Source organism: Lampetra planeri, chromosome 54, assembly GCF_965212315.1.
Source record: "Lampetra planeri chromosome 54, kcLamPlan1.2.h2, whole genome shotgun sequence".
Classification (NCBI taxonomy): domain Eukaryota; kingdom Metazoa; phylum Chordata; class Hyperoartia; order Petromyzontiformes; family Petromyzontidae; genus Lampetra; species Lampetra planeri.
This window is the reverse complement of record NC_136160.1, coordinates 6,942,594-6,967,090: the sequence shown is the minus strand read 5'-3', so window position 1 is coordinate 6,967,090 and position 24,497 is coordinate 6,942,594. Positions and strand designations below refer to the sequence as shown.

The 24,497-nt window shown below is 44.5% G+C and overlaps 1 protein-coding gene across 4 annotated transcripts in view; it reads right to left on the bottom strand.

Annotated features, from left to right (window-relative positions):
- Nucleotides 1–1,801: 1,801 nt before the first annotated feature.
- The window catches only part of PCIF1 (phosphorylated CTD interacting factor 1), a 35,772-nt gene continuing 13,076 nt past the window's right edge, over nt 1,802–24,497 (bottom strand). For 3 of the 4 annotated variants that reach the window (XM_078617706.1, XM_078617707.1, XM_078617704.1), the window contains exons 5-16: nt 23,049–23,161; nt 21,046–21,200; nt 20,088–20,235; nt 19,498–19,581; nt 18,914–19,013; nt 17,552–17,720; nt 14,733–14,920; nt 13,549–13,635; nt 11,510–11,697; nt 11,095–11,188; nt 9,949–10,124; nt 1,802–9,343 (exon numbers count right to left, since the gene is read on the bottom strand). In XM_078617706.1, the coding sequence (XP_078473832.1) occupies nt 8,908–9,343; nt 9,949–10,124; nt 11,095–11,188; nt 11,510–11,697; nt 13,549–13,635; nt 14,733–14,920; nt 17,552–17,720; nt 18,914–19,013; nt 19,498–19,581; nt 20,088–20,235; nt 21,046–21,200; nt 23,049–23,161 (1,938 nt within the window). In that variant the 3' untranslated portion in view covers nt 1,802–8,907. The remainder of the gene's footprint in view (nt 9,344–9,948; nt 10,125–11,094; nt 11,189–11,509; nt 11,698–13,548; nt 13,636–14,732; nt 14,921–17,551; nt 17,721–18,913; nt 19,014–19,497; nt 19,582–20,087; nt 20,236–21,045; nt 21,201–23,048; nt 23,162–24,497) is intronic. The other variant, XM_078617705.1, reaches the window with a different exon arrangement.

The window sequence follows — 24,497 nt, the reverse complement described above, 5'->3', positions numbered from 1 at the left end:
GACAGCTTTCTTTTGAGCCTCGTCTCAATTGGTGCTAGACCAGAGGACGCCAACAGGTTTCAGTTTTGTTGCCAGAAAAAAGGGGAAACCCGTATTATATTTTGGTACTGGCAAAGGTGGTCTAATGATATAGTATTTGGTGGCTATAAATTTCCACATGATACGCAACTTCTTCGAGCTATCATGTGTGGCCAGGTCGCTTTTGAAAAACAGCTATACACAGCATAGTGGGTCTTCCCTGGTAAAATAATAAGTTGACACGCTCGGTACAATGACTGCAAGGGCCTCTTTACGTGCAATGGACGTGGAGGTTCAATTTTTGCGTTATTGTTGGACGAAACCAAGGCGGTGTCAACGTGTTGCCCCACCAAAATATTTGAAAGTCCTTGTTTTGTCCTGGGAAAGGCTCACCCACTTCTGCTCTAGACTAAATGTTTTTTTTTTATATTCGGGTTATTTTAAACAAAGGTAAACATCGGACCGGTTTTGACTTCTGTGAGGCTCTTAAGTGTTGTAAGAACTCTCCAAAAACACCATGAGGGCCCCCAATTTGCAATCAGGAGCGTGCAGAAAGTGTCGGCAGATAACAAATAAATATTTGAATGAATATTAATTATTTTGTTACCCAACAAAGGCTATACAGAGCCCCAAGATGTTCAGAAGGGTGCTGCACAGGGATGGTTAGCGAATGTACATTACTGGTTTGTGAGACAAAACGTGCGAATACCATTCAAAGCTCCACAGGCAAACGATTCACCTAAGAATCACCCCTTGCCATCGACCTGTGGGCTCTAAAGCTGCATGTGGTGGCTAAGGACCGATTCGTAACGTTATACTGGTTGGAACCTCCTGGTCACACCAGCCCACAGGGGATTATTGTGTCCGTCCGTCCGTCGTGAATCCAAAAATGGGAGGGGTGGGGCTGGGTGGAGAGGGAAGGGTGGGGAGGGGCTGGGTGGGGAGGGGCTGGGTGGAGAGTGGGAGGGGTGGGGCTGGGTGGGGAGGGGCTGGTCACCCCGTGGTGTCCTTATAAAACTCAACAAATGTTCCACACTTCAAACTGATTTAAGTGGATTAACATTTATGACGCGTACAAACCAATTAGGCTAGGAGGGAGAAGGCTAATGCTAAAATATCAAAAGGGGGATTTTAAATTCCGATTGTGCTTTGAGCAATGTCATGAGGCAGAGACATTTCCATTGAGCACCTGGTAAGCAGGACATCGCCGTGACAGAACGGCCCCGGAGGACAAGACCACTACTCGCGAAGACATTAAAAGTCTCACAAGTAGTGGTCAAGGCATGTGACATTAAAATGTTTCATGTCAGCCATGGAAAGCACCAGCAGAGGGGAAAAAAATGTGGATGGGGGTTTTATTTTGTGTGCAGTCGTCGGCGATAAACCAGTGCACTCGAGAACCCAGTCAAATAAATCGAGGACAGCTGCCCATATTCGAATCTTGCCAGTTGTACTCTGACCCAGTGTTGCACCCACGTGCCGTCTCGACATCTCAACATAGAGGATGCTCTGCGTCGTTTAAAAACATGCCGATTAAGTTAATACTCACTAAAGGAAACAAACAGTGAACCAACAAAAATGTGAACATCCACTGGCATCTGAAAATTGCACAATGTGTACATCGGCAAAATGAGGTTTCGATGGTTGGACGTTTCTGATCTGCCAGTGCGTGCAAATGTCACCCAAGATTTAGGACCACGTCGATTCAACCTTGGGCGCCCCATCCAATGCAGCCTGATGGAGCAATGCAATGCGCTGTCAGGAAGAGATAAAGGATGGCTGGTAAAGGGGTAAGATTTGTTTAATCAGCACAACATATTTACATCACCTTCCAATGGGCAACACCTGGTTATGAGCAATTACTGCAGTTGCCTTCAAAACACTCGTGTGTGTGTGTACGCGACCGTTACTCGTATAAAAAGTTAAAATAAAAACACTTGACAACAAATGTTGTTGAAACAATAGGTACCAGTCCAAGGCATGCCCGAACTTTAGAACATTTTAAACGGAACCCCTCTAAAATGGGAAGGGGGGAAAAACAACACATTTTCGTGAAACCCAGCAAGTCCAAAAGAGCAGAAACAGTTAAAATGCCCAAGAAAATCAATTGTTAAACCACGCTGGTGTTATGTATACAATAAAATGTGACGTAATCCACAACTGAGTTTATTTCTTTTTCTCCTGACCGCGTAAAACTGTTGGGCTACAAATGTTAACGGGGCAATTCTGCACACACGGCAGTTGCACGCCCCACCGTCAAAATCTGCAGGAGACACGATGAGGATTTCCTCCCCTCAATCATTGTTTATATGATTTCTTCTCTCGCCCTCTTACAACGACCAATTGTATTCTAAAAAGAAAAATGTCCATTCATGACCTCTTGCTTTTTTTTTTAAACAAGATCAGATAAAAATGCTTAGCTCAAAAGTGGATCGCAGTATTCCCTCGTTATTCGCGGACTTTGCTATCCGTGAATCTCATCTGGAATCCAACACGACGACTGCATCGAGAGAGTTAAGTGGTGAGAGAGAATGTGATGCGAGAAAGTGATGATGCTACTGTGCATCATATTTTAAAGTAACATTTACACGATAACAATTTTTGTGTTATCATTTCCATGTATATGAAGCTTATTTATTGATTCAAGGAAATTCGTCAGCCAATATCATTATCCGCGAAATTTGTTACTCACGAGCATCTCCGGAACTTATCCCTCGTCGCGAATAGCGAGGGAATACCGTAATTCTACTTTTGGTGGCAAGCGTGTGACCAAATGCGACAAAAAAATACGTATTACTTGAAACACCGGGATACATCCTAAGCATTCACAGCAGGAAGCGTGTTTTCTTTAAACCGGAGTCGTTAAAAAGTCCATCATCCCTCCAGGAAAACAAACATAGGCAACTAATGCTTTTTAGAAACCAAGGGTGGTTTTCCTGTTAGAAAACTGGCCCCCAACCATGGATATGGACATCATTCTACAGCTTAGCAAACAGATTGACAACAATGCAATGGAAACGCTTATGATTTAATCATAAATCCTCAATACCTTTGTTATTAAGGGTACCCGTGCATGGCAAAGTTATGTTTTTGATGCGTTTGTGTACACGACAACCAAATGCAGTCCGAGTACAATCTGATAATCAGGCCCATTTAGTGCGAAGGATACGCAGTAGTTTAGTGGAGTTAAGTTAGAACGCATGTCAGGTTGCACGAAAAATCCTGGGTGCAGCAATCTTGACTTTGTGTTTGGGGTCACACTGCGCGCACGTCGTACGCAACATCGCGTAAGCTTCAACGTTATCGTTTGACCAGCAAACGTTAAAATAGGTTTTTTTTTGCTGTTATCAGGGGATTTTTGCGTGCACTATTTGGCCTTTTTTGTATAATTTAAAATGTGCGCGCGCAAAATGGCAACAGTAGGTGGCTGTACCATGGCAAACAGCCCAAATAGAGTCGGAAGTCCAGTGGAAATGTCCATCTTTAGGTCGATAAAGTTAGTATTTAAAAATGAATAGTGGATTAATCGTAGACACTTTCCATGGGAATGTGGAACTTCCAACCACTTGAGGATCACTATAGATTTGTCACCCACCCCATTGTTTGATCAGGAATATTTACTCTTATGATAGGAATGTAGATGTATTTACTGATGGATATTTAACGCAGCCGTACGTATTATCTTGATGCGCTCCATCCTCATAAAACCCACGTCTACGAGAAGGAGCGTCTTAAATTGTGGATGGGGTCTACAATCGTGAGCAAAGCCGTTCTCCCCAATGACATTTTTAAACAAAACACTCATTCGGAGCATTTTTGTTGGGAGCAACTAGTGCACAAACCCATCTTGAATCGACACGTGGATCAGTGGCCGCAGTAAAAGTTGAGGAGTGGGGGGGAAATAAAGGTATAGTATACCATGGGCCACAGTTCCATATATTATATCCACACACAGCTGATGTATTTCCTTCAACACAAGGCTAATGTGACGTTAAACAACACGGGTGGAAATGCAACGTGGTACTCTCCAAAATAGGACGTTTGTAGTCTCCAGTTCTAGAAGAAACGGAGACAAGTTTCATCGTTTGCCAAGTAACACTGGGCAGGAGGCTATTCCTCCCCCATACCCCCCCCCCCCCCCCCCTATATGCAACAAAGGTAAGCACCTTCACTAATATCACTAAAGTCACAAGACCGCACCCCGAGGCCAGACCCTGGGCATTATTTTTGGGTCTCTTCGTTCGCCAACTTCTCTAGACTGCCATTGGTCGTTACAACACGTGCGCGCGCACATTGCCACCCGCATAAATACACGACGGACGCACACCCGTGAGCCGCATAACATGGGCCTGTGAGCTTACTGTAGATAAACAATCGGGTCTAATTCCTACAGGGTTCGGGGAGGGCGCTCATTGTGTAATAATTACGTATCACTATGACATAACTTGACACCTAACGCATCTACAGGAAACTCTCCTTTACCGCAGCGCCACCCGATTTACATAATGCAGGCAGGCAATGTATTCGTATAGGGTTATGCACTGCCCGTGTTCAGGTTAAAGTCGCACATTTATACATCGAGGAGTTGGGACTACGTTTCAACCAGGAAGCGTGTTTTTCCCCCGACTGCAGAGCGAGATGCACACAACGCAGCATAGGGGCTACTACGCACAAAGTCAACAGAAGCCAACTTAAATCAAATGACGCCTCTTGCCTGCGTTTAAAACAGTTGGACAATTAAACGAGAAAACTTTACACTTGTTCAGGATCTAATAGTGTACCAACCACCTATTGGAACATGTGTGTAAACACATTTCTCAGTTTAGAAAAGGCCAGCGAGGGCAATAATTAAAGTTGCTTCATCCTGCTTGCAAAGTTCAGGAATTACAAATAATTGGAAAACCCCTTTGGTATCTTTGACCCACAGTCCATAGGAGCTCCAATCCGATTTAAATGACAATTGAGCCGAGGAATGCATCAATGAGTGTGGGATCATGCAAAAGCTGGTATCAATAAATATTTTTTTATTTTAATATGACCATGTCCCGTGGAATACAAGGAGTGGTCTCCAACTCGGGTCCACTCTACATCCCTCTGGGCCACTCTGTGCTCTGAAGGTTTATTGCATGAAGGCTAGTGTCATTGAGTCTTGTTATTTGTACTTGTGTGCCACTGCCAACGCAGGCAGCATCACCAAATGAATCAGGAAACATTAGCATTGTTGACTTAATGTACGTAGTAAAGGGCTATGTTAGCCTGTGCCCTGCTGCAAGTTGAGGTGTAGAATCTTAAAATCCACCAAAACCCAATAATCTGTCTTAAAAACAATTGTCTCAAGGGTCCAAGAAATGGACCTGAGAATCCTGGCACGCACGTCTATTTAATGGGAAAAATACACGCTTCCAGATGCAATTGCAGGCCAATGCTCTGGGGACTGAAGTTGCATGAGTTTGAAGAGGTCACTGAGACGATGCCTAAACCACCCATACCGACACGGTGGAGTTGAGACATCTCCCTCTCCCACGACGAAAAAAACATGCAAATTTCAGTTGTCGTTATCCACAAGGCAGGACTGCATCACCACCCACGGAATAAATGATTTTCTAATATCACTGTACGTACTGTGCAAATGTTACAGCGGAGTTACAAATTAGGAATAGAACTGCTTCACACAAGCAGAGTGAATGCTGCACAATCTTGATCATGACTAGCCTTAAAATGCGCATAGCAGGCTAACCTATTGGGCATTGACTCGACGGTTCCAAAAGATAACAAGTAATGTCATTATTTTAAGGATACAATTTTTTATAACCTCAGGCAATGATATGTCTTGGGTCAACAAGTAAATCTAGTCCTGTACTTGCTTTTCAGTTTTTCAATTTCGCAGACACCGAGCGGTGCATTTTTAACTGTTCATGAAAAACATTTTTCTTAATTTTCTCCAGCGTTTCCGAATCACCACGTGCTGCTCACAACGACATGCGGTATCCAACAAAGTCATTCTGGTTGCCCTCTGCATCTGCCATAACAATGGCAAAAAGTACGCCTAAGCCAGTGTTAATGACAGAAGGTGAAGGAATGCTCTCTTGTGAGTAATGTGTAGCGATACCAAGGAGCTGTGGCAAGAGCACAAATGCTGCCAAACACGCCTGCAAGTGCACACACTACGGTATTACCAGGTGGCAATACTAAATACTGATCGGTGTGGTGGCACAGACTTTCAAAATCAGGTTGGTGGATCATGCAGTGGGGGGGGGGGGATAAGATCGATAACATTTACAGTTAGATCTACCGTATGCATGAGAGCTATCTGGTTGTAGAAATAAATACAGCCAACACGCTTTTCACATATCTGTGCTTTGAGTGTTCCACACATAAGTAATTATCTTTGCTTGGCACTCGAGTTTTCCAACAGGACTAAAAATCTCAAAACGGAGTTGGCCGACACAAAACAGCCCTATCCTGAAAGACCCCTTCAAGATTTAAGTGGGGCCCCTTCCTTAACGAAGATTTAAAAAGGTAACAATTGTCATTGTTAACCGATGTGGCTTTTGAGTGGAAACTGCGAGCAGGTGTGTACAAATGGACCAATCCGGCAACCCCAGCGATTCAATGACCAAAACACATCCACGCAACTCTGGAGAGAAAACAGCGCGATAGTTGCTGGCGTACAACGTTTTGTACTGCATTTTTTTACTCAAGTTGGCAGAAACGCTGAACCTGAAAACACCATGTGTCTCGATTCACGACAGCGAGGAGGAGAGAGCGTGCATGGCGCGCCATGACCGACACTTACAAGGAACAGAGAAGTTTAACCTTAGCGGAGTGCAAACGCAACTACCGTAACGTCCGTTTCACGAAGCCTTGGGGGTATAATTGTCAGTCTCTAGTTTGTATGAATTTCTTTACGCAAATGACTGTACACAAGGTCTATTTACAAAAAAATATTACTTACAAAAATAACAATATCAACATTACTGTTAATGAGATTTAGATAATGCTAAGGTGTTTTAATTATGTATGTTGGAGCATTAACGGTCATTAAAAGTTAAGCAAAAAAAGCCACGAACACCACCACCACGAACCTGTGCCAAAAGCGGACGATCAAACAACAAGCACAAGTTGCAAAGATCTACCAGGAAATGCGTCACCCCTGAAAAAAACAGGCTTAACTACTGCAGCTGACCTTGCGAAATGCACGCACAACAATAATCGTGGACTTATTCACAACAAGCACAATGTTCTAAAACTCACAAGCCGCTGTGGGTTATATAAATGGTGAGGAGGGTGGGGGGGGGAGAGAAAACATGACCCATGACCCGAGTATCCTAGTCAACTCCAGTCCGGTGAAGCCAGGGGAAAAAATCCGGCTGGACTTAAAAGATGTTGGGCCAAAGCAACGATACTTGATGACTGCGCACTCGTCACCCGACGCTTCCTCTCCGTTGTCCTGGGGATGGGAGAGCTAACATTTCACGGAGAAAACGAGCACCTCAAAGAAAATAATATTACGGTTTGGCCTTAACGTGAGCGGATGCAATTCAATATTTTAGAGATTACACCGGTAAAAATGTTTTTAAAACAAAAGTGCCAAAAGGCAGCTTTCAAAAATATTTACGTTCACCATTTACTTAAAATGTACTTTTGTTTTTAAAGTCAGTATATCTTGGGGGTGAGGTGGGGAGGTTGCAATCCAAGGGGCATCTTTCGTCTCTGACCGAGTGTTGCAGAGGCCAAACATTTGCTTTCAGTGCTTCATGACTCCTCTTGTCGGGTTCCCCCATTCGTAGGGAGGTAAAAAGTTTGCCAAGAGCAACAACCCAAGCAGATGCACATGTCGTACATCAAGTGGTTTAACGGCCTTTCATACCCAGGTCGGTCTTACACCATTTTTTAAATTACATTTTTTAAACACAAAAAATAATGCAAGCAACTCCAGAATTTAACAGATGCCAGGTATTTTTTTCTTATGCAGGCATTTTCTAGCTCAAGCAATATCCAAGCTCAAGCTGCAAATTAACAGGTGTAGCCCAAGCAGAACATTGTTTTTTTTTATGTTAGTCTATTTGCTGGATGACAAAAAACACACCAATATTTGTACATTTTCAGAAAAGACTTTGTTAAAACAACGCTTCCATGAAACTGTATAAGATTTAGTTTTTTTCAGACTATTCTCAACTAGCATAAACATAAAAAAAACGGCAAAAGATGTTTAAAAGCTCTTCGGCGGTTAAGTGCAGAAACTCAAGAGGTAGTGCTTGAAGGGAAACCAGTGTCAGGTGAAAAATGGGACGGACTGCTCCAAACAAAAAAAACTCAACTGGATATAATTTGACGTGTCTTGAGCATTTGAAAAAAAAAATTGTCCATCAAAACCCTGGGTTGTAAAATGAACAAGGATGAATGTGCAAGTGCATCAACAGTGCATGCAAGCAACTTAACAAACACGTTCCCTGACGTGAAGACAGCCACGCAGCGGGGGGCAGTCGGCCCTCTCCCTAACGTGGGTGGTTGTTTTTTATCCTTAAGACAAATTACACACAGCGAGGCAAACCTTCAGGTTGTGGTGCAAACGTTCCAGCCAATGTTGCTTCCGGTGTCTTGTTGCCGCTAAAATAGGTCCCTAAACTTCTCAGCGCAAAGGGTACATGGTAAGGGGAGACAATAAAATCACAAAGTGGCACGCCTAAAGCAACAGTTTCCATGTCTTTCATGTTTTTGGAAGTCGATCCTCGGATGCAATCACGGCGAGACTCATCGTGGCGGCAGCAAGGCCGCCAGCTTGTTGTTACCATCCCGGCGACGGCAATACCCCACGACACCGGTGAGCGGGGGGGGTGGGGCTCCCAGACAAGCGCGGTCTCCCACGAGCACCCGTGCCCCGCAAGTTCAGATCCACTCCTCAATACTTTCCAGAATCTTATCCTCCTCCTTCTTGGGCTCCTCGGCAGGCACGGCCTGTTTCGTCTCATCGTGGTTCTCAGTCTGCCCTGCTGCTGCAGCTGTTGTTGTTCCACTTCCCTCACCCTGTCCCGCAGATGAGGTCGTGGGGGACACCACTGCCGACCCCCCTGCCGAAGACTCGACAGCCGGTGATGAAGTGGAGGTGGAGGCGGTGTGCGAAGGGGTGCTGCTCGGGGCTGTGGTCGAGGGCGTTGAGGGTGTCGCCTGCTGCTGGGCCTGCTGCTGCTGCCGCCCCTGCACGCGGTAAGCTTCGAGCAGCAAGCGCAAACGGTCGGCCGTGGGCTCCCACCTGGCGAAGCCGGCGTCGTTCTGCAGAAAGATGATGGCCGTGCCGTGCACCGCGCGGATGTGTAGGTCCTCCCTACAGATTCAACAGCACCAATAGGTCATCACAACTAATGACTATGATGCCAACACACCTCAACAATTCACTCTGCATTCTGCTTGGTCCTGCAAACGTTTCAGTTGACAAATTACCGAAAAGGTCTACACCTACGACATCCCACCATCGTAAACTGTCTTACGCCTTTGCTGCAATGTCTGGGTGCCACTCCAATGTGAGTCTAAGCAGCGCTCCTCTACCTGCACAGCCCACCTGTAGCGACCTTCTTTTCCTTATTATGTCTCCAATGCTCTCCTGCTATAGAAGCATCTAAACCTATCATGGCCTTCCCTAGGTTGATTCAGCCCTACATAAGTACCTGACAGTGTAGGGAAAAAATCAGCACTGGGGAAACAAAGGTGGCCAGGCATGGTGCTGGCCAAACCACACTAAGGTGTGCCAACCTTATCGATGCTCACAAGCAGCGCTTGATGCAGCAGTCTCTATGGCTAAATGGGGAACCTTTGAGTGCATGTATTTGTATGTACACATGTGTTTGTGAGTAAGCATGTCTGTGCGTGTGCGGAAGTGTGTTTGTGTGCATGCGTTTGTCTGCTTGTGTGTGCGTTCGTGGAAGCACGCACCCCTTGCACACGTGCTGCGCGCCGTTGCGGTACTCGTGCTCGAAGGCCGGCACCAGAACCTGGCGCCGCTTGAAGCGGCTCTCCTCCATGCGCAGCAGCGCCGGCGTGACAGGCTCGCGCCACTCGGGCACAAACACGATGAACGACAACGGCTCTGTCGAGCTCGACATCAGATTCTGCCAGTGTAGGGTAAGGGCAGACACAGTGTGAGGCTCACAGACACACTACCACGTGCGCAAAGATCTCTCCCCCCCCATGAAGCCTTTTCAAGGTTGTTGGGTCAGGTGCTGTCTTCTCTCCAGTGCCGATGTTGATACTTTGCACCAAGTACATGTACTGTAGATGACCGAGTCCATCTAGGCAAAGCTCAGGACTGGTCCAGATATCACTCTTGACTGCTGTTCCTCGTGACCAGGAATCTGAATCACGTCACTGGGGTTCATTGCGAAGTGCACTAAACGCTGCACCACTATTCCACCGTGGCTCAGACACTGGGACAACTGCATGCAGAGCACATTTCACCCATGATAAGATGATTTGCTTGCTTATGAGTGTTGGTGGTGCATGCCTGTAATATGCTTTAGAGATGAGGGTTGGCAGGACAGTAAGTGGATTCCTGAATCAATATGCAGATCTCATATGTATTGAGGTTTTTAATTAAACAGAGGTTTTTTGGGTTAGTTCGTGTAAATATAAATGTGTCGTTAAGCCCACCACAGCCAATTAATAAGGTTTATCACATAAACAAAACATGCCAATTAGTTACTAGTTTAGCACACCGGTGTGTTGTAGAGTAAAGCCACAACATTTTCCATTCAAGTACGGTGACATTTCACCGCTGATTACAACAGGCAGCAACATCAGGCGACAGCCAACATTGTGCAGAAATCCTCCGGTTTCAGTCTTAGAGGGGGGATAAATGTGGTGTCGTCAATTGAGCCAATTATTACAATTAAATCATAGCCAAATTGGTCGTCCTGTGGACAGACTGGCTCTTGCAAGAAGCACGTGGCATATCCCTCAATGACTTCAAATTTCACGGCGGTGGAGGGGAATCATTAAAAGCCAGCCGACTGACAATTCCCCTTATAATTAATCAGAGAAAAGTAAAGCAAGCAAGACGAGAAAAGCAAAACACCGCCTTACCTCAAAGTGATCCACCATGGCATTCATGAGTTCTTCTCCGAAGGGGGGGTTGGCTTCAAAGGAGCCGCTTACTGGATTGAAGTCCAGTATGGGCCTGTGGTGAGCAAGCGCAGGGTCACACAGCACAACGGGCCAGTGCTTTAACAACGGGAGAGTGAATGTCTTCCTCTGTTATCAAACAATCCAAAAAAATTGAGGGTGTGATGGGTGCAACTGTCAAGTTGTTTACCCACGGGAAGACCTACAGAGAGACGTTAGGCAGAGAATTCAAAGGTCATGATATGACTATGCAATCGTCGCAGAATCCGTCTGAAGGAAGTGACAGCAAGGTAAGGTGACAAAAATACAGCAGTGGCCGTGATAACCCCTTAACCAAGACCCTCGCGCCTACGCCGCTCGTGCACACGACTCTCACCCTCGAGAGCCAAAGTATCCGTCCGTGTCGGCGAAGGCGGAGCAGTACTGCCGGAAGTAGCAGTTGAGGGGCGACGCGAAGCACTCGAAGGTGACGCCAAAGTGTCGATGCAGTGCCTCGAACACGGGCACCGGCAGTGCGCCGTGCAGTCCTGCGCCCTCGCTGCCGCCCACACCGAACATGGTCTGCTGGCACGGACAAATGAAGAGAGCAGACAATGATACCTCTTTCTACCGTACAACAACCGAGCCGCGGCGAGCCAGCCCGGCACAGTTCAGCAGACGCCGGATTGCTTTCCCGCCGCAAAACTCGAGCCGTGCCTCTCGCAGCAAACGCAATGGATGAGCATACAGGGGACCCCTCGATTAATGTCGACTCAATTGACGTTGTTTCTTTATACCGTCGCCAATGCAATAGGAAGTAAATTCCCTAATAATGTCAAGACGTTTCCTTTTACATCGTCCTTGCTAGCAATGGGAACTACTTTGCGAGCTGGAGAGCGCCATCGCGTGTAGCAATAACGGGGCGCTGTCCAAGCATCCCTTGCATCCTATCTCAGTGTTTGTTCCGCTACGCCATATTATTGGCGTAGCTGAAGCTACGTCACCGGCGCACTCAGATGAAGGCGAGGCAGCAGACGATTCCGCCCCCCTCCTACTGCCAGTAACATCCACTACCACCCACCATCGACTACCATACGCTCGCTTCACATCATTGGCGAATGATAACGTATTAGAATTTACATTTCTTGATTAGGATTTATATCGTATTTATTTTATATTACATTATTTGGGTCTTTCGGTAAAGCCACGTAGATAGAAAAGATAATACAAATAATAACAATATCATCGTGGGTATGGCTCAGCTCTCTGATCTTACATTTACATGCAAATTTCATCTCTAGCTCCACCCATTTACCCTTGGACTACACCCATCTCAAATCTTTATAACATCCTGCCTCAGCAGCTCTCCCACCATATATTTTTCCTGCCTCAGCAGCTCTCCCGCTAAATGTTTTCACCTGATGACGATTGCTTGTGTTGCGAACGAAACGTCGTGATATTGTTATTATTTTTTCTATCTATGTGGCTTTACCGAAAGACCCAAAGAATATGAATTCCTGCAGTCACGAAAGCTTTAGGTCAAGATTTATTTTATATTGTGTTGCTGTGTTTCAACTTATAACGGTGTTTTTGTCCGGTAAAAAAGAACGTACACTGGAATGTAACCTCCGACTTTACTGTATTTCTTAGGAGGAAAATAGGTTCACTTAACATCGTTCCACTTCAAGTTGCACTCTTCCGGAATGCAACTACGAGATTAAGCGAGTAATCCCTGTACTTCCTCGTGTGTATGCGACGTAACATTGTATGACGCTCTTTAGCAAATTACCTATGACAACCCAATTCACATCAGCTGCTACTTTGCTGATGTGACCAGAGACATTGTGTGCGAGTTCAGAAGAGGCAAGCCGTGCCGACAAGACAAAAATATACGTGGCCAGGAGGGGGAGATAAATATTGTTTAGCTTAGTCTATTTAAGGTACGAAACAGGAGGATTTCTCAATAAATCTGGCTGCCGCCTGCTGATGCGAGTTGTAATTACTGGCGAAAAATCACTCAGATTGTAAATGTTGTGGATTTGCTCTCCATCACATCGGTGTCCAGTACCAGTAACGCATTTGCATGTTCTGTTTACATGGCAAACCTTACTAATTGGCAGTGTCAGGAGGTGGCGGCTTTAACGACACATTTATATTTACGCAATATAACGCAAAAAAAATCCGTATTATGGATAGTTTACTTTTATTTTTACTTATTTTTTTTATCAATTTGTTTACCTTTCCTATACTTTGCACTCCTATCGTGTTTTGTATTGTTTGTTGTTGTAACGTTCTGACCTGCCACTACTGGGCACTTGTGAAAGAGCTTTATAGCTCATCAGATTCCTCCAGTACAAATAAATATTCTGATTCTGGGTAGAGAGCAACACCCCGACAGCACCTGATTCGCTCAATTACTTCCAACTCCTCCCTTACCCGGTATCGCCGCAGTAGGCACCAGACACGCGCCAGGAACTTCTCAAAGCGGGGGTCGTCCGTGGAGCCCAGCCTGTATAGGTGCTCCTGCCGCACACAACAGCGAAGACGAGGTCTCGTTACAGCAGTGGAACGGTGACCGTGTCGGCAGGACGACTGGCGCATGTGCACAGGCGACCCCCGCACCTGCGACAATGGTCGCAAGTCGAGGCGTCGTAAGTCGAATCCTTATTTCCCATAGGCACAATGTTATAAATTGGGGTTCTGTTCCTGGAAACCGATCACATATCAATAAAATACCACAACTGACGACAAAAATGTACGTCAATAACCCTAACAAACATTTATTGAAACTTAACATAACTTTTACAAACAATTCTCAAGTAAAAACAAAAATTTACATCTTAAGTATTTATCTGCACGTGCATCACATTTCCTTTTCTCAGACATCGCGAAAGACGAAAATTTTTCAAAATTTACAAAGAAAGTGAAGAGCGTTGCGAAACAGACACCGCTTTCGCTCTACGCATACAGCGGAAGAACAAACCAGCGCCATCAGGCGACTCGGCTTCAGTAACAGTCGTTAGGGGGTCATAGATACGAGTTTTGGTCGTTATTGTGGGGGTCTAATTTACAATAAGTAAGGTCGTAAAAGCGGGGGTCACCTGTACATCTGAACGCTCCTGGCTAAGTTCAAAAAGCAGGAAACTCATGCAATGCTAAATATTTAATGTTGATGCGGAGAGCTGATGAACAATGTTCTCAAGTCTAGAGGGGGTTGATGGTTTCAGCCAAGTCATATCTGTGACTATGCAAAAATATATAACTTAATTAACATGTCCACTTAATTCAACTAACATGCAACTATGGATAAATCACACAAATTAGCTTTTTTTTGTACGCTGAACACCTTAATAGCAGGGCATGTAATAATGTGCACGTATGGAGGAAGCAACTGTAGGGATCTCAGAAATAGATCCATGTCATCTTCCAGAGGTCATTCTCTAACACGACGTAATACAACGCTTTCCAGTAAAAGTTCCAAATTACAATTTCTTCATCTCATGATATGATGCCAACACCGCAGCAGGCATTTAAACGACAAAATGTAACAACAACAAAAATACCACTTAATGTCATAAATCATGTAGGTAACAGCGTCACTGACACACACACACCCGTACCAGCTTGTTGAAGTAGTTTTGGTTGATTTTGACCATCTCCCCACGGTAGCGGAGGCAGGTCATGTCATTCTCTGTGTGCATCTCCACACGCGGCAGGGGCCAGGGGGGTATGGACAGGCGCGCTGGGAAGCAGTAAACCAGCCGATCAACAGCTGGAGGGACTGCCACCGCCACCGCAGCAGCCTCTTCTGCACCGAAAGAGAGACACGGGGGGAGGGTGGGGGAGGGTGCAAACGCGGTGAGCTGAGCACTGGGGGTAGGTAGGCAGGGACAGAGTTAGGCAATGGAGTAAGTGAAATAGATGGAGATTGCGGTAGGCAGATAATAGATAGGTACACAGTGAAACTGCCAAGCAATGATTTAGATAAAGAAAATAAGCTGAAAGAGAGGATGCAGGAAAAGAGGTAGATGTATAAATATTGAACTTTTTTCGAACCGTACGTAGCCCACCGTGCTAATCTCTGTGTAGCTAAACAGAGACAATCAGTCAGAGGTAGACAAAGAGAGGCAGATAGCTGGTAGAGATACAGCTGGACAATTACATCAAGAGTAAGATTAGCGGCCGTATTTGTCAAGTCTTGTGGAATGCCATTTCTCCGAGTATCATTAATTACCATAAAACCATTCCTGCTAAAATAGTCGAAGACGGTGCTCATAAATGTTACGCATGTACGTTGAACCTAAATAAATCGATATAAATACCATAGAGTGTGCTCTACAGTACACGAGCGTAGTGCCTGCCCAGGTGGAAATTTCACATTTCTATGGCGGGGCTAAGTGTCTCTACATATGATAACCACTGTAGTTGACTTCCCCACAGGGTGCGGTACTCATTTTAAGATGTCCGAAGGACAATGGGCCAAGTCAACCACCAACCGAGTATTTCACCGCACAACACCTCCGATTGAGAGCCGCTCACTCTACCGCCGAGTCACCTGGCCAGACACGATACAAGTGTAAGGGATCTGCGAGCCACCCTCACGCACACGCACCACTCAGACACGATACAAGTGTAAGGGATCTGCGAGCCACCCTCACGCACACGAACCACGCAGACACGACATCTCCGCTCTCACGAACACGCACCAATCACACGCGCGGGAATACGCTGGACGGGGGTCAGGAGTTAAAGGGCAAATGACGTCACCCGATCCAGAGGCGTACCAGACTTGGATGTGTATTGGGAGCAAGGGCGGAGAGGTTAAAAGGGGCTGTGGGACGTGTAGATTTGAAGCTTTCGTGACTGCAAGGATCCATATTCTTAGGTTTTTTTCGGTAAAGTCACGTAGGTAAAAAAAAAATCACAACGTTTCGGAAGCAACACAAGCCTCCGTCTTCAGGTGGAACAGTCACAGCACGATAGCTGATACAGCTAAGACGGAGGCTTGTGTTGCTTCCAAAACGTCGTGATTTTTATTTTATTTTTATTTAACTTTTATTAATTTAAATTTTTTACCTACATGACTTTACAGAAAAAACCTAAGATTATGTGGGACGTGTGTTCGGGGTGGGTTTTGGAACGAGTGTTGCTGTGCGTTGGTGAATTAAAGAAGTGCTTCAACTATTCTCCGACTCCTCTTCACAAGTGTCCCCGACAGAACACTTATCTTTTTATTTAAATATGTATGCACTGTGCGATATGTTCCTTGTTTTGAAATCCACTGCCAAGTTTGGCTGTGCAGTGCTCTACAGGCCCATAAATGGCTTTCTTCTCTTTATCTGGGTGCTCACTTGCTGTGAATGGCTGTGTGCTAATTACCAAAGATAATCAGGGTTCCTCTGCAGTTAAAGATGCGTGGACTTACAAGGCAAGACTCGAGGGTTGTTTGTATGACTCATTGGGTTCGGCTATGCCAGGCAGTTGCTATTTTTATATCCTGCAATGTAATCGTTTTACAAACATTATGTAACAATAATTATTTAAAAGTATGGGGTTAAATAAATCAAAGCCCTACTTCCAAGGGATTTGTATACCTTGTTTAACATTTATACAAGTTAGCTCTATTGGTTAGAGCACTTGAATAAAGCTAATAAAGTGAAACGCCAGTTGGGTTTCAATTAAGCCAATGATCCTTCCTGGTACTATCACATGATTACCACTGTTGAGAAAGCAACACGAGCTGCTGTCAAATGGAGAGGCTGGCTCTCACTACATTTAGAATTTCTCGGTGCAATCAATGGAGATATGCGCTGTCACACACTCAAGTTCGCATAGAGAAGACGATATCTAACTTACGTAATTTTTTGACTCCCTAATGATCTCTAACATTACATCACATGAAAAAAAAACCTATTAACTATTTTTCTTTGAACAGGTAAGGCCCACTGAGCTGTATATCGATTTTTCAGAAGCGACCTCTCCACAAATGATAGCTCCACAAAAAGGCTTATCTTGCGGAAATGTATAGCAGCCTAAACCAGTTTTCTTAATTGCAAGGCCCGCTGGCCACTTGCAGCCCCTGGTCGCCTTTAGTGCGGCCCCTGACGTGCGGCCCCCACCAATACACAAATGTGAAAACATCCCATCGTGCTGTCCAAAACACAATGTTTTCAAATGTGTGGCAGCCCTCACACTGTCTTATTGGCAAAAATGGCCCCCCTTTGAAAATGTATGAAGAACACGGCTCTAAACGCATTTTCCTCAATGTGCAGCAAAAATAACAGTGGACCTGGAGCAAAAATACACGAAAAAATAGCCTCTGGAAGGTGATATCACAACTACGTTTGAGATAATAAGAATTTACTCTCACATTGAGTTCCACATTTGAACCAAACCCAGGTAAACCCTTGCAGACCCAGCCAGTTGTTGGTCTCAGCACCTGGCAGGGCGAGCTTGTTCTCCTTGAGCATGTCCAGGTTCTTGTCTCGGATGCGCTTGACATAGTCGCAGGACAGCGTGAAGATCTTGGCGCAGATCCCCTCAACCGACTCCTTGGCCACCTCAGCCAGATGGGGGCCACACTGACGACGCAGGTGGTCCAGGCGGTCCTTCAAACCGCACACAAAACATGTACAGAGAGAGAGAGACATCTTATACGTTGTAATTAAACTAGCAAGATTTCGATTTAAAGCTTTCGTGATTGCAGGGATTCATCTTCTTGGTTTTTTCGGTAAAGTCACGTAGAAGGGAAGTAATAAAATAATAAAAATAAAACATAATAAAATAATTCTCACGACGTTTCGGCTACAACACCTGAAGACGGCTGCTTGCGTTGTAGCCGAAACGTCGTGATAATTATTTTATTGTTTTATTTTTATTATTTTATTACTTCCCTTCTACGTGACTTTACCGAAAAAACCAAGAAGATAAACTAGCAAGGTTATTCATTTGTCCAGAAAAGTCTGAGACTTCAAGACACTTTTTCAGAAAGGCCATTGCACTTGGAAGGTTTTGTCACTCATATTAACGGAGTTGTCTGCATGCGCGAGGAAACCACAGTACCCAGACAAAAGCACATAAAGAAGATAACAAAGATAACATAATGGTTCACGAACCCACTATCTCTATGACTCGGCTACCTGCCAGCTCTATGAACTATTTTTATAGTCCTAGATTACAGGCATGCACCAACACATGAACAACCATCTGTGCAGAGCTCTTTTTAAGCGTCACCTCCTCATTTTTGGTTTTCCCTAAGGCATCTGGTTCCTCTCACGTGCCTTAAATATAACTGCCCAAACATTCCAATGCAGAACCCTCCGAAAATAGATCCTTATCATCTCAGTGATGATTTAAAAAAAAAACTCATGTATTATTACCTCCGAGAACAAAAACAAAAAGTTTCGATTTAAAGCTTTCGTGACTGCAGGGATTCATCTTCTTGGTTCTTTACGTGACTATACCGAAAGAACCATAAAGAAAAACAAAAAGGTACAACATGTGGATTGGGTACATTCTCAGGAGGTGAAAGGTTGATGAAGGAAATTCTGGAAAGATTAATATACGTTGAACTTCTTTCAACATCGTACACAGCCAACCGTGCTAATCGGAGGTGTGGGGGAAGTGATTTTGGGAAAGAGTCCAAAAGGCAGAAAAAGATGCTTCTTGATGACTTGAATGAATGGGGTCCATCAAGTGAAATTAAGCTCAAGATCGGACAGGATGGAGGATATTGGGTCAAAGACTAGCCATTGGGCAGAGGACTAAAGATTTAAAAGGAGCACCCCCGAAGGTCACGCACCAGGTAGTCCTCCTTGGAGGGCGATGGCTCCTTCCGCAGCCAGTTGAACGTTTCCTCCACGTTCCACTTGACAATCTTGCGGCTGTCTGGGGACGCGTTCCTGGCGACACAAGGACACATGTTCCCCGGTAAGTTAGCTGGGAACCTGAATCGAACTCGCTGGGTTCCAGTGGTATGCAGCTGCACCACCTGATGTTATATTCATTTTTACGGATTAAAACTGGTAATTACAAGCAAAATGTTGTAAGCTAAAGCTATTTAACACTGTCCCGTTCCAATGACCTACATGTACATCGTAACTTTATCAGTAGCGAGGCTCCCACAAGGCCATGCCGGGAGGGCGTGTGGCAGAGTTTGGCGCCGGCTATCATAGAGTGCGGTCATGTCGCTCCAGTTCTCTGCGGCGAGTACCAAAAAACAACGGCGCTATGCCAGTCTAATTAAAATGAACACTGAACCGTTTGCACGTTCCGAGAACGGGACCCACCCTGCAGTTTCAAGTCATCTCCAAACGGAAAAGGGTCAAATGAGCAATTATGTATGAAGCACGACGTTTTTTCTCTCCAGAGTCGACAACCACTTGCCTGTTGTCGATCATGCGTTTTGCTGCCTCGGCATATTTAAACAGCTGCTTCTTCGCATCATCGCGATACTTGATGCGTGACAGCCTTAAGCGCGCACACACACACAGAAACTGCTGTAAAAAAACATCATTACAGAGCATTTATAGTATAAGCATTAAGGCTAGTATTGTTGAATCTACCCACCATAATCCACAACACGAACGTCAAGATACATCAGATCAGAGGCAACCCTTCTATTGCCACATTCAACAAACAAAAGCCACTGCTAGATAAACCAGTCTCATTAAGTACAGTGTGAGAATCTAATCCTGGGTTGCATGGATAGTAACATCAAGTTCTAGCCACTATTCAATAAACACCAATTAAATAGTGAAACCTTGTCATTGTTCCCATTCTCAACAGTGCCTGTTATTGAGCCCACTGCTGGATAATAGGATTTGCACCTGCAGTGCTGTTCATGGGGATCAACATACTTCACCACACTGCTCAGAGCAGATTAAGGCAGGCAGCATACACGTAGACACGTATGAATACAGCACAATAATGGCGAGTAACCTGGAATTGACACAGCGTGGGCTGGCGAGCGTTACCGTATGGGGATGTCATTGAGGATTTCGCGGAACATGGACACCGACACGACGGGCTCGCAGTCGCTGGGCAGCATGGGGTCGCGACCTTTGTCGATCACTTTGCGCTCCAGCAGCCAGCGGTTGAATGACTCGCGTGGTGCGTCCACCCCTGTCCACGGCGCAGCAACGGAGAGGCCATTTGTATGGATTCTGATATTTTAATTACGAATGGCCTGCCCAGCTTCAAAAGGTTTCATCTCTGTGTGTACCTAATGCCATATATTAGACCAGTGTTTATCACTTATTTTCAGGGGGGGGGGGGGGGTCACTTTCGCCGATAAGACATCGGTGTGAGGGCTACCACACATTTTCAAACATTGAGTTTGACAGCACGATGGAGTCTTTTTACATTAGTGTAATGTCGAGGGACGGACATCAGGAGCCACACGGAAGGTGACCAGGGGCCGCCAGTGGCCCACAGGCCTTGCAATGAAGAACACTTTATTAGACAATATGTCTCGAAACACAACGTTATCGTTATATCATCGATTAATAATCACCATCATGAATGCTCCATCATCATTAATCAATTAATCATAAATCCATGTCAGTGATTCATGGAAGCCACAGATAAATTCTAATAGCAAGAATCTCCCACTTAACACCTCGTATTTTCAAAAAATGCGTAGCGATTGAAATGAACATTTTCTATTACTGGGCTGAATTTATCCATAGGACAAGTACTGTTGACTTCCCTGCAAAGCGATTGGCTGAGTCAAAGCCACAAACATTTAATCTTAAAAACATCCAAATAGCGAGCAAGTCGATCTACCAGAGGCACCTAAGCGGTTGTCTGAGAAATGGATGCTCATAATGAGTTTTCAAGGACCAATTCTGGTTAAAATAATAAATAATCTTCCTGCGGGAGAAACTACTATAGAGCAAGATGGGACCAGGGGGGCAGATGTGGCGCACGCACCCTCTCTCTGCTGGCACAACTCCTGGTACTGATGCCGCAGGCGCACCGTGAGCTGCGCACGGAACAACTCCACCTCGGGGTGAGGGTGGAACGTGTCGAACAGGCCCCGCTCTTTGATCACCGCGTTCGTCGGCACCTCCAGGTTCCAGTAAATTCTGTAGGGATGGTGAAAAGGGCAGGAGAGGAGGATGTGGCGTTGCAGATGAAGTAACAGGAAGGGTGAGGGTCTAAAATGTTCAAACAGTGGGAATCGGTCAACTAGTGAGTGTGCTACCCAGTTGGCCACTAGGTTACTAAAATTATCACGGCGAAGTGTTCTTCTCTGTTCGTGACCAGTGGTAGAAATTCTGAATTCTTAAAGCTGAAGATAAAACAGTAGAATTTGAATGATTGTGTTGTGCCAAACCTTTGCTGTGTCTCTGCAGCGCAGTAACTTTATCTGAACACCTTTTGAAATTTGTTGTTGCACAAGCTACACTGTAAGTGGCTAGAACAGACCACATGATCCCAATTGCAATGAAACACTACACTCATCCCTACAAAAATGGATGTATATTGTTAGGCATACCAGTGTGGAGCATAAAGAAAAAACACGATTCAACATGAAAAAGTAAAGTTGTTGTTTCACGAATGTTTTTTTATAAAATGCCCAGATATTTTTGTTCAATTCGTGGGCAAGTCAGGCACTTTCCCTTCGCCATCTCTTGCCGAACTCCCGAGGCAAAAAGGCCCGGTGGTGATAGGAGCGGGAGGGGGGTTGGGTTTCCAAGCCCATCTCTCTCTTCTATATAAATAAAGACCTTAATCTGTTGTATGTCTTAAAAACCTCGAGTGTACTTCCCGACAAGGTAGAAAGCTGAAACTTGGTACACATGTAGCTTTTAGAACAAGAACATGAAAAATCTGAAAATCCGAGATTTTTTCATTTTAAGGCCTCAAATCTCGATTTTAAGTGCCCCATAAACATGTTTGTGCATGTCATTCAGAAACCATTCAAAATATAAGATTGCAGTTTTTTCGTTTAAACAGCAAAAAAAATCAAAGCGAGAACCATTGTTCTAGCTTTTATTATTTTTGAGATATTTCGGATTCAAGCAGGTTTGAACTACAGAATACACATTTTGATGTTCAAATCTGAATAATTAGAAAATGGTAAAAGATAGCAGCTTCCCCTCAGAGTATTAAGTTCACAAATGATTGTGCTTTCTCATAAAAAAACAAATCTTAAAATTGAGCGGTTTCCAATGGGTACGTCTTTAAATATAAATTGAATGAAGTCAACAATTTGATGATTTTTTGCGGAAAAATACACATTTTGGAGTAGTTAGTGTTTGATCGTCGAAAGAAATTATAAAAACTCATCAGTTGAATTCTTATATTTATTGAAAACGTTTTCCTGGCGAACAAGCTTAATGAACGTGTATTGTATAAACAATTAAACAAATGTGCCGTGATTGACTAAAATGGGTCGCTCATAAGAAACGTTGTGCAAAGCAGCAGCAACAGCATTAGTCGCACTGTTCAACTTTAGCCTGACGCCAAAGTCAGTCTCTCCCTTCTAGGCTGATGAGAGTTGACTTCTCAGTGGTATGCAATTCATACACCCCCATATAAATCATGGGATGAGCTCAACGCCATATAAAATCAGAACTTACAACCACTCTCATTGAATTTATGCCTCGTACAACACCACAACTAAACAACTTAAACTGAAAAATATGCCGGGGAAAAAAATGTTCATAAAAAAAACAAGATTGTTGTTAAAATAAAAACTGACATAGGAGGGTCAGTGGGCTGAATCAACACCAAACAAGTAAGGATTCTAACTTGCAACCTTCCAATTGCGAACCAATCACTCTTCCGGTGAGCCACCTGGCCAGACCAGCTAGCCATGAATACAAACTTAAGAGAACGCAAAATAATTACATCAAATTTTAACAAAAGCACTGAAGAACAATGCAGTGCTTGGGAGTGGAAGCAGGGGACATGCTGGCAAGGCGTACGGGAAGGGCAGGGTGGGAGGCTTGGGCTTCTGTGTGGGACTAGCAAATCCAGCCTCCGCCTTCCAGCCCTTGGGAACAGGCGTCACTGGAGTCACCGGCATCACGTCCTCCGACTGAGTGGTGGGGAAAAAGACAAGGGGGTTTGGAGGCAGAAGACAGTGGTATGGACAATCAATAGCAAACAAAACATCAACTCATCGCAAGGGTTGATAATAACAATATTTTGTAGCCTAACTCAGTGAAAAAAAGTCACGCTAAACTAACGCAATACAAGCCAATACTTTTAGTGGGTGAGAATCGGTTCTAAGAGACGAGATAGAGAGCACTTTTGCCAATCAAGAACTTTAAATTTCAACTCGGAAAGAGCAAAGCAACTGGCAGTTAAGTCAAAGAATAGTAAAGCATTGATTGCTTGTGTTTCTTGTTAGGCTGATGGAAAAAGGTTTTACTCAGGTACACAAACAATTTAACATTTATGGAATGCATTGGGAGTGACGGCTAAAAAGCAAAGGAGCATTTCAGAGCCCACCGACACCAAATCAGATCCTGGGTAATTGAAATACCAATCAGTTATATATGTAACATTATTAAGTCGTTATTACCTGCATTATAAGCCAACACTGATAACATAATTGGCTACGTGGGCACCTACGACAAAAAGAATACTGCTTTAATCTGATATGGAGCCAACAGTTTCCCTTCAGATAACCCAATCTCCTCAAACGTAAGTTGTGCTAGAAGAAAGGTCCCATATTAAAGTGGTGCTGTGTTACGAAAGCCATCCTGCGTAAGAAATAAATCCATAACCGATGAGGTCCCAAATTTCATAAATGGCTTTTCCTTGTAACACCAGGCAAGCCAGGGGCTTTTGTTTAACAGGCTACATACAGTCTGATGATGATTCAGAGTCGAGTTAAAATCGATAGTTTAAGGAAATGCTAACTGCAAAACACTGGTTGAAAGGGTCCAGAGGTTGACAGGCCAACATTTTATTTGTGCAATGAAACGGATTCGTGTCTGTTGTTGATTTATAATTATATTGCAGCAACGTTTGACGTTTCACTCCACATGCTGTGGAAGCTTCTTCCGCAACTGAAACTTCTTCACAAAGTGAAGCTTCCACCCAGTGCGTGAAGCGAAACCGTCAGACATCACGAAAACGCACGGCAACACTTAAAAACACATCGATTGGAGAGCTAAACAGCGCAACCGTGAAAACCTAAGCAGCACTGTTATTTTATTACACAGAGCTATTACTACATTTTAATCCTTTACAATTCCGATGGTGTATGCGCAAAACAACATAAAACAAAACTGATGACGAATGTGTACATGTACATCACCTTTTCTTCCGATTCTGTTCCGATCACATACGTGCACGTCATCGGAATGGAATCGGAAGAAAGAAATATCGACATGTCTTCAAGTCGGAACACGTACTGGAACTCC